This window comes from Eucalyptus grandis, chromosome 7 (assembly GCF_016545825.1).
Source record: "Eucalyptus grandis isolate ANBG69807.140 chromosome 7, ASM1654582v1, whole genome shotgun sequence".
NCBI lineage: Eukaryota > Viridiplantae > Streptophyta > Magnoliopsida > Myrtales > Myrtaceae > Eucalyptus > Eucalyptus grandis.
In genome coordinates this window covers 51291343-51302066 of record NC_052618.1, presented here as the reverse complement: position 1 = coordinate 51302066, position 10724 = coordinate 51291343, and the positions used below count along the sequence as shown (strand labels likewise).

The 10724-nt window shown below is 40.1% G+C and overlaps 1 protein-coding gene across 1 annotated transcript; it reads right to left on the bottom strand.

Annotated features, from left to right (window-relative positions):
- Nucleotides 1-2421: 2421 nt before the first annotated feature.
- Nucleotides 2422-7298, bottom strand: LOC104454074 (calcium-dependent protein kinase 1). The gene is made up of 7 exons (XM_039317007.1): nt 5696-7298; nt 5133-5276; nt 4846-4998; nt 4586-4701; nt 4262-4429; nt 3287-3511; nt 2422-2931 (listed from the first exon to the last, which is right to left on the bottom strand). The coding sequence occupies exons 1-7, from the start codon at nt 6480-6482 to the stop codon at nt 2809-2811; spliced, it is 1716 nt and encodes a 571-aa protein (XP_039172941.1). The 5' UTR covers nt 6483-7298; the 3' UTR covers nt 2422-2808.
- Between the last annotated feature and the right edge of the window lie 3426 nt (nt 7299-10724).

Genomic DNA, 10724 nt, shown 5'->3' with positions numbered 1-10724 from the left:
ACAAAGAACGTCAAATTGATACATATATGACAAATTTATCAAACTAATACTTTGACTACAAAAAATCTCTAATTGGTAGACATATGGTAAATTTACCTTCCATTAATTTCCATGAAATTTTACTGTCAATCTACTGAGTTGAATGACATATAGCGATTGACGGGTGTACTGGCGGTGTATCAGTTTGTAATTTTTTGTGATATTAATCAAATTTAATGAAAACTAGTAGAAGGTAATCGCAAATATACTAATTTGAAATTTTTAGTAGTCTAAAAATTAATTTATGATAAATTTGTCACATGTATATAAGTTTGAGATTTTTTATGATAAAAAAATTAGTTTTAGATAAACTTATCATTACAATGCTAGCTTGGAGTTTTTCATACCCAGATCAAGTTATTCTACTTCAACAAACTTTATAACCAAACTCGACTAGAGTTCAGCCAACGTGGCCATCTGACAGCAACATAGTTTAACACGTCTAAAATATTTTGATGTTCGTGCGAACGTGGTGAAGCGACACCGGAGTGTAACATGGGTTAGAGTTCAAATATTGTGAATGCCCACATGGATGTCCATATTGGAAAAATTTATGCACGTCTAGAGCACTGTTCGGCTGTTAGGTCAGTTGGATTTGTTCGGATTTGATGTTGGAGAAACTTCATTAGAAAAATTGTGAAAATAAAATGGCTAGATCAGAAGACGCAAGAACTTAAATTAAAAAAAGGCTTGAAAATATAGGGACAAAAAGGTAGAATTTTAGCTTATGAATATTAAGATCTGCTTAGAAAAGAAACAATCCGGCGACAGGTGCCGCACGAGACTGCGAGTCGAACCCCGACGTCGACAAGGAAAGGGAAAAGATCACTGACCACATACCGGACACCAGCGAAGCGTATAAACTCGCAGCACACAATTCTTTTTTTTTCTTCCTGATTTCCAGAACTCGGATTTGAACCATTCATCTCCTTCGCAGTCCTGTTTCGCCCGAACAGTTCGTGTTCCAACGGTAGCATGAAGCTACCACCGCCGGGATTGAGACGAGACAAGCCACTGTATTCAGATGAGCTTTATGTAGGTGTACAAGCACGATCGTGTTCGTGTTCCAACGTAGCATGAAGCTACGACCGCCGGGACCAAGACTTGACAGGCCACTGCATTCAGATTAGCTTGATGTGGGTACAAGCACGATCATGTTATCAATACTAGAATGATGGATTCCGACCTGCAGACATGGTTATCTAAGAGAAAGCCTGGAACGATGATGTGCCAGGGACGACTTCGATTGATCCACACACGAACAAGTGCACGATCGCAAGAACATGAGCCCACTGAGATTGATGTAATTTAAATATGCCTCTATTGTCTTCTGGTCAATGCCTTAGGATCTTCTGAAAGCCGATCGATAGAGATTCGCGGGCATTTGTGCAAGCTAGAGCAGAGACCTCAATCATCATGTTTCACGTTAAACTAATCTACGTCACTAAGAGACCCCTGGAATGCATAAACCTTATGGATGACTTCTTAAGATTGGATTAGACTGTTTATTATCACAGAACTCAGGATAACCCACTTGATGTCGTTGCAAAGTGGATCACATTAGATACATCTTTACAAGAGATGATCCAACGCTTGAATTTTGGAGGATTGGATTAGTAGTTCTATGGTTCAGCTCGCCACCGAAAGGATAGAGATCAGCCCAAGACGGAGCGGAGGCTCAATCCAGCTCGTCGCTTGGTCGAAGCAGCTGCGGCTGTGGCTGTGCCGAGATGGATAGTGGGACTAAGGCTGATGAAGACACATGAGCCCAGTTTTCCGCATTTGCCGTAGCAGCAGTGGCAAAGGCGAAGCAAGCGTGTATGGTGGATCAGGGTCTTCAAAGACAGGCGTGAATTTAGTGCCGAAAAGGCGAAATTGGAGGAGGAAGTGGAAGAAGTGGATGATGAGCTGGTGATCCCTCCCGAGCTTAGCATGGGTTATAAGTTATGCAAAAGCCAGATGATGGAAGCGAATGAACTTAACTTTGATGCAAGATGGTTTTTTGGATCGGCAGGCGTTTACGTGAATCCCACGCACAAGCAACTCCACGTCACCTAAAAATAACTCCTTTTCGACCTAATGTCGACAATTATGATAAGCTTTTGGCAGCCACCTAGTCTTTCTGTTCCCCCTTTTCCTCGTTGTCTTGGTTGTTCCGACAACATGAAATAGTGCAAAACACAATGTAGAAAGGAGGAAAAGAAGAAAAGAGAGGATTCAAGAATTAGTGTTAAAGTCATATCAGCAAAACTTTTCCAGAATACCTGCAAAATAGGATAGTTATAATAACAGAAAACCGGTTAAAGCTTCAAGGGCCACTGATCCAATGCATCTGCATGGTCTAATGTATGTATATGAGCCGAAAACAAAGCCGCACAGAAGGAAATTACAAGCTGTATCATGGGGGAAAAAACCAATAACTTGACCGAGAGATACAACCATTCTATTTCTTTAAAACAACAAAGAACTATCCTGAACTGGAAAAACACAATACAGCCAGTTACGGAAGTCTTCCAACATTGTGTGGAAAAAAGAAACAAGGAAGGAAAAAACGTTTGGGTGTGAAAAACGGGGTGAAAAATCAATCTCTATGTCCCAAGAGTAAGGACATGAAACAGGCCTTGCCAGCGCTGGCTCCACGAGTTCTTGATAACTCTAGTTCTCATCAAGGGGAAAAATTGTGAAATGACTAGGAAAGATTACATATTTAAGAGAAGGATACCAAGGAAGAATGTCACCGCTGCTTGTGCCACTGGAGTTTTATATAGCTTATCTAAGTGCGATGCTGAAACTACTTTCTAGGCTTTTCCTGCCAAAAGCAGCTGCATTTGCAAACATCGCATTTCCTTGTTGCATCATTGCCACGAACTCATTGTAGTCTATCCGTCCATCCTGCAAAATCAGCAGGTGCCTAGTCAATACGCATTGGAACTGCCGAACATCAACCTTTAGGACAAAAAAACACCATAAAGCATATCACCGAAAGAAATTATAGGACTTCTCAAGTGTTACCGAAGAAACCCATGGCTAATGTTGTAATCTGACCTTGATGACCATTGAAAGCAACTTACTGGAGTCATAATAGGCCAATAGCAGACGGAATGCAGCATCACACAGGTGAGTCAGCCAGATTCTTTTGTTATTGTCAGCAAATTAGGTCTATGCATACCTAGTATATGTTTTCTGTTACCTGTCCATCACTTATTGAGCTGAGCGTAAAATTTACTATATTAGAGACATGACTTACGTTGTCCTGATCGATTTCCTTGATCATTTCTTCCAGGCGTACATCCTCGATGCCAAACTCCTCGCAAGCTTGTTGAAGCTCATCCTGGGTGATGTAGCCACTCCCGTCCTTGTCAAAGTAGTTAAAAGCAGCAAATAGATGATCTTCTCGCTCGATTTTGTTTAAATGCAACATGGCAGCAATGAATTCCCCATAGTCAATTGTCCCGCTGTTATCTACATCCGCCTACAAATTTCAAGACCAGCTGTCTGATCAGTCATCTACCAGAAGGGAGATCCACTGGCATTGCCATTCTTTGATCGAGTGTTTAAATTATGTGTTCACAGTAACCGTGATTATCAAAAGAGTAACTCCTCAAGAGGCGGTCAGCATCAACACCAACTTCACACAATTTTACAGAATAATCCAAATATTCCTTTTCTTCATCTAGTCTGAAGCTAATAGATAACTTGATAGGATGAAGTATGATGTAGAGAAATAGCAGGCAAAAGGATAGAGTAACCTTTAGACCAACAAATCCAGATGATACAGAAGGCACCACAATAAAGAGCTCGCTTGTCCTAATAATACCAAGAACCAGCTCTCTAAGAAATATGGCTTAAGTCATCTAGGCCTGTGAACTTTGTTCCCACGGCAACGTAAGATGTAGTCAGGCATGTAAAACTGAAAGGTTTGACGCTTCAAAAACAAGCACGTAGACACGATTCAGGCTAGTCATAAAGAAGATGTTACACTTTTCACTGGGACATTGACATCCGATAGTGAAAGTAAATGCCAGATGAGGTTTTGCATGCTTTTCTCTTCTTTCTTCATCTTTTCTTTTGTGTTTGCCTATTGATAACAGTCCAACAAGCTAAGTCTTTCAAGTAAGCTGGGGTCTACTGCAGTATGACACTGTCTTACCGGACAGGAGCCTAAAGAGAGGAGCACGAGTGAGGATGGGTTTAAAATGTTCATTCATTAGCCAACACTTACCGCTTGCATTAAGTCATAAATTTCTGACTCTTTTAGATTGGCTCCCGCTCTTTTCAATCCTGCCTTAAGCTCTTCGAAGGTAATCTGGCCACTATTATCTGCGTCTATCATCTTGAACATTTCTTTCAGGCCAGCGATTTCTTCTTCAGATAAGCTCTCTGCTATAACCTGCACAGGTATCAACTATGTGAAGACACATTGCAGTATCAAATTGGACGTGCCAAGCCTATCAAAGGTGTTCAGAAGCCTACCTAGTAGGCTCTTTATCTTAATGATATGTTAGTATCCTTGCATCTTACTAGCTTAAGAAACTTATCTTTTGACTCCAAGAGCCATTTTCTTCAGCTTGTTCATTGCTGAAAATTGCTTCAAGCGAGACAATACTGCAGAATCAAGAGGCTTGTCGGGAGCAACACCATCAACCTGGATCCATGGGTGGCCTATGGGAAATAGAATTCTCATCAGCAGCTAAGTAAATGCTCGATCTTCATTTCACAGTTCATGTTGTCGGAGTTCGAAATAAAGGCCATAAAAGGCAAAAACTCACGTTGCTTTACGACTCAAAATAAAAGGAAGCAACTCACACAAAACTTCATGAGCAGTAAGCCGCCTTCTAGGATCTCGAACAAGCATCCTCCTCACCAAGTCTTTAGCACTTTCTGTGACACTAGGCCACGGGTCTGACGAAAAGTCAAGATCCCCATGCAGGACTTGTTCGAATATCCCTTGCTCAGTCTCTTTGTGATTGGTGGAACAAAAAAGGATCATAAAAGATGTGGTTGACAATGTCAGGATCGCAAACATGTTAAGAACATGCAAACACAGGAATCGTAATCTTGAAAAAGGGAAAAAACAAAAAAATAAATCTCACCAGCCCAAAAGGGAGGAACTCCACTCAACAGTATGTAGAGGATAACCCCTGCACTCCAAACATCAGCTTCTTGTCCATAACGCTTTTTGAGAACTTCTGGTGCAACATAATAAGGGCTGCCGACCACATCTGTGAACTTGTCACCTGGAAGAAACATCATTCGTTGTCACTCATGAGAAATGTTTATAGCATTGCTCATGAGCAAAGACTTAAAGAGAGTAACGCGTACTACAAATTACACTCTACACTTCTTGCCAAGCCTGTCGCTGTTTTTTCACCCTTCCAATAGATGAGTAATAACTCTACACATGATCCTAGTATTCACATTTTAGGAAAGGAATAACAAGCATGTGATTTAGACCACCTACAATTTACTCAAGTCCTATATACCAAATATACTTGAAATAGGTATGGGTGTTGGATGCAGATTTTTAGGACTCTCCTACTTGTTCTTCCTGGATACAAGTTACCCTATCATGTCTACAAGCAAAGAGCATTCTGAGCAACACAAAAACAGCCAATCCCAAGAAAACTTGAGAGGAGAAAAAACCAGTCGAACACACCTGGTTTGAAGAATACTGACAATCCAAAGTCAATTGTCTTCAGCAAGGAATCCTCCTCCTTACTAACAAAGAGAAAATTCTCAGGCTTAAGATCGCGATGCATCACGCCCAGAGAATGACAAGCCTCAACTACACCAACTATAGTCCTAGTAAGCTCAGCGGCCTTTCTTTCAGTATAATGCCCACGTTGAATGATCCGATCAAAGAGCTCACCACCTGCACATAACTCCATGACCACGTGGACGGCCACCGCATCCTCATAAGCCCCCTTGATCGATATAACATTTGGATGCCCCACCAAGTGGTGCATTATCTGAACTTCTCTTCGCACATCCTCGACATCCTCTTCAGAGATCAGCTTCCTTTTGGCTATAGATTTGCAAGCAAATTCTTTTCCTGTGGCTTTCTCTACACACAAGAAGGTAGTTCCAAATTGCCCTTGCCCTAACTTCTTCCCCAAGTTATAGAACTCCTTGAAATTGGCGGTTCTCCTTTGCAAAACCGAATCAGTCTTCAGTCCTGCACTAGACACCCTCTTCATCTGAGGCTTTTTCTTGGGCTTGGGAGGACTTTCCGGTTTGGGCTCTGGCTTCGGCATTGTTACTGGCTCGGGAGGCTTATTTTGCACCGGCAAAGGCGATTCGGGCTCTTTGGCTGCCTCCTCATTCACAGTCTCCGCATTCGTGTGTACCGAACCATCTGGTAGTCGGGACCGCCACATCGCGGCGGAGACTGATTGGAAGAACCCATTCTTCGTAATGCTCGGTCCCACACAGGTATTGCCCATTGATATATCTACTGTGTAGTCTCTAGTAAATCAGTCGATTACCCTTGAACATGAAGATCAAATCACCTCAAACGCTACTAACTACACTCTACGCAAGAACCCGACGTTGGACAGCTAAACAGATCGATCAAGTCGATTCCCACTAGAGCTACCCGGCGTTGACTCTGAATGCGGCGGGCGAAACCCAAGACCAGAAGTTTGATGAGAAGGTCTCGAGAACGCGGCTAGCAACCACGATCCAGAGTCAATCAAGAAGAAACCATCGGTTCAGCTGCATGTATCCAACTCTTCAGTATTGACAAACGAATAACGGGTCCCTCAATTGACGGAACACAAGCAGAACGATTGATCCAAGAAGTGGGTTTGACCAAACGACGGCAGATAAGGAAGCTCAACTTCCAAGGAAGACAACAGCAGCCAGTAGACAAACGATCAGAGAACGTGTAGTAAGACCTTCAAGCTCATCGGAAAAAACCGGAAATCGGACCCGAAAATTACCAAGCGAGCAATCCAGAGCCTCAGATCTCGGCCATTCGAAATGGGTACCCAGGAAAGAGGGAGGTTAGCTGGGAAGTTCGGGCCTTTTACCGAGTCGCTCCGTTGAAGATGGGAAAGACGAAGCGGAGGCTGGTTTCTTCGGGTTTTTATTTTCTTTATTAGCCAACGAAAGAGTCAAAGGCCGAGCAGAAGAAGACAGAAAGAGAAGTCGAATGACAAGAAACTCAGAGTAAAAGAAGAGAAGAAGAAAGGGAGAAATTCTTTTGCGATTTTCTCTTTGCACTTTCTGTGGATAAATTAATGGGCAAAAGGCCCGCCGATGCTCCGTGCAGGTAGTGGCCGCTCTCGGACAAAGACGGGCACGGGCCAACGCGTTTCCGCCGGACATGTCTTTCCGCCGGACATGTCGATTCTGGGACCGGGCGTTCTCGGGGGAGTCGCGTTCTTGTTCGCTCCGCACGACGTGTGTTCCCACCGCGGTCGCACTATATGTGGCTTACGTGTGAATCTCCAGGTCATCGATCTAGGAATTTTTCGAGATTTGTAAAGTGTTGCGCACTGAATTGGATTGAAATAATGCGGGTCCAGTTACCCCGACCGTGATAAGGATGTCGGTTGAGTTGATTGAAGGCAATCTTCGTGTTGGGCCTCGATATGATGGACTTCCGTGGTCGATTTCGGTGCACAAGTTATCTTATGAAATAAGTTGGATTTGAGAAGTTTGAACATCAACGGCATGTTGATGTTTAATAGATCTGGAAAAGTAAACTCATGTTGTACGCGTTCATTCTAGTATTAGGATTTTTATCTTAAAATCAATGATCCAAATTAAATGGGAAAAAAAAAAATCCTTTGAATCTCTATCTTTTGAAGGTAAATTTATTTCGTGGAAATTTTACTATTGGAAAACATTTTCTTTATTTCCCAAAATTTAGATCATTTCTAAATGAGTTGATAAAAATTATCTTTTTACGAGGAGTGGAAATTGACACTTAAAATCTGGAAAGTGACTTATGGTTTTAAAAATTAATAATCATTTTTCAAGGTGACTTGGTTGATAACTATGACGACATTGACTTAATGATTCGATTAAGTCATCAAATAACTTTTTAGGGTAAGTAGCAGAACAATTTCATTTACTTTTTTCTTTTTTTTGGTAAAAGAGAACAATTTCTTTTCCTATAAGTAGAAATGATAATTGAGTGCAAGAATAAAGCTAGGATGATGGGACCATTATTCTCTAGCATTAAATAACAGTGCTTGTTAACTCACAAAGTCCCTTCAACACGCTAGAAAGGGACTATCTTAATGAATTCGAATTGGGTCAAGTCGAGATCAATCAAGCATATATCTTTTAAATTGTACTGCATTGGGTCAATTCGAGATCAATCAAGCATATATCTTTCAAATTGTATCGCATGAAAATGAACTTGAGCAAGACATATCAACTCGGTCCACTCAAATATGAGCCATACAAAATCTAATTACTTTCTAATTCGCACAGCCACTAGTCAAATAAAATTTGAAAGTGCATTGAATTATTTTTACTTTTGGAGCTGGTGTGACGTCATATAAGTACAACCAATTTAGGGACCAAAGTGTCAATTTCCTAATATTATATATATATATTACAAAATTAACCAAAATGTAATACGGTGCAATTGTGGACGTAATTTCCTTCATATCGTCGAAAGTATATAGGGCAACATTGATCGTGGATATACAGCATTGAATTCGATATTATCTCCCTAATCAATGCACCTGGATATATGTCCTCGGTTCATAAATATGAGATTGTCTCCCTAGTTAAGCCATAAAAAATCATCTATGTCCAATTTTAGCAACAAGCTCAGTAAAGGAGATCCAGAAAGAAAAGGGACTCCCGAGCAGTCCCGAGCAGTATTCTTGACCGCAGTTTAGAACTAGCCAATAACATTGATAAAACCTACCAATAATGATCACAATATTCAATGATCGATTTTCAATTACACTCAAATAACCTTTCTTTTTTTCATTTTTAGCGCTTAAAATTAAATTGAGCCCATCAAAGAAAACTTAAATTGGAAGTAATGACGCAATTAGTCCCTAATTTTGATTTAATATGCAATGTTGTCCCTAAATATTTAATTTGTCCAATATAATTTCCAAACTTTAGTTCTATATTCAATGTAATATCTACACTTTTAAACATTTTCATGTAGTCTAGGAATAATATCAAATATTTATTAATAATTCGGTGACTATATTAAATAAAAACGTTGGGTCCAAACTAGATCGATTACGTTGTACAAATTAAAAAGATGGGCATGACATGATATGTTGGATCAATGTTTGGGACCAAGTGGCGCCGTTACCCCTTCTTTTTTACTTTTTGCTCTTTATCCGTACAGGGGTTTGTTTCTTTATACCAAATCCACTGCAGGTTTCCACCCACTTTTGTTTCGCTGGTTGTTGCCTGGTGCGGTACCCCCTTTGAAATTCCACGCGGTTTCGCTTTCTCCTCCTTCAGCGTGCGTCTGTCGCGGCGGGAAATGGGACTCGTGCCCGCCCGCATGCATCGAATGAACATTGAAGAAATTGTTTGAATGCGGAAACTCATATTGAGTTTTGCAAAGCGATCGGCAACATTGGAACCCTTGCATTATCTCTGTTCCTAAACTATGCCGTCTACCCAGCATGTCGGCTCGAGCAATCTCAAAATCATTTAATAGCATAGGAGGCATAATCAACTATTTCGAACATGGAAAGGGGGAATGAGACTATTACTGGGCGTGTCGATTTTGTCCCATGCATCCATGCCATTGATCCATGTGAATTAAGAGGGTTTTAAAACTTATGATTGACTTGTCGATGATTGAGATTTATTAAGGTATTAAGTGGGTCAGAGGATCATTGTCCTCTTTCTTATAATTTATTTCGATTTGGTTCGGAGGTATTTTTAACTCATTGATTTCCAAAGAATCTCAACCGAAACTCAAGTCAACCCAATAAAATCATGACTCAAATCACATCAATAATTTTAGATGGTTATGAGTTACGATATTGTTAAACAAAAAGTTCGATACTACTCGTGCTATCTATGAATAGAAAACAAAATAAAACACGGCATTTTAAAATAACATTAAAAAGAGCACCATTATTATCGAAGCGATTAATTCTTCATGACATATCAAGATTCAGTTAGTTTCAACTATATATATGTGCATATATACACACAAATATAGGCTTGAAAAAAAGGGCTTTGAAAGATGGGATTTGAGAATATGAATGGGCTTGCGACAATATGGGCAAGAAAAGGCCATGGACGAGTGGAAGCCTAAGAATAAGAAGAATCCAATTTTTTGGGCCATATGATTCAAAACACCAGCTACATGGGCCAAATTAGAGCATAAGCACGACTCATAAGATCTTTCTGTGATCGATTAAAATAATGATTAGTTATATCTCTTCAAAAAATTAATTAATAAAAGGCATTTTAACCATATACAACGATTTATGCACATATGATTTCATGGATGATAAAAATATTTTTCATTCACATCATTATATAAGCAACGCAAGCAATTCGTTTTTTTTTCCTATGAAATTGTACTCCAAATCATGGGTTTCGAAGATGCACCAATGATCTATATATCATTTTTCTTAATTTATAATGAAATGGAATATCCTTTTTTGCAAACTACATACTTTGATCTATATGCCATTAATATTCAATGTACTATCGATGTAGCAATCACATTACAT

Excerpts from the sequence above, each read along its gene's own strand:
- LOC104454074 (XM_039317007.1), bottom strand. The coding sequence starts at position 6,482 with ATGGGCAATACCTGTGTGGGACCGAGCATTACGAAGAATGGGTTCTTC. Across the intron at positions 4,702-4,845 it reads TACTGCTCATGAAGTTTTGT|GCCACCCATGGATCCAGGTT; the intron begins GTGAGTTGCTTC and ends TATTTCCCATAG. Across the intron at positions 4,430-4,585 it reads TGAAGAAAATGGCTCTTGGA|GTTATAGCAGAGAGCTTATC; the intron begins GTCAAAAGATAA and ends ATACCTGTGCAG.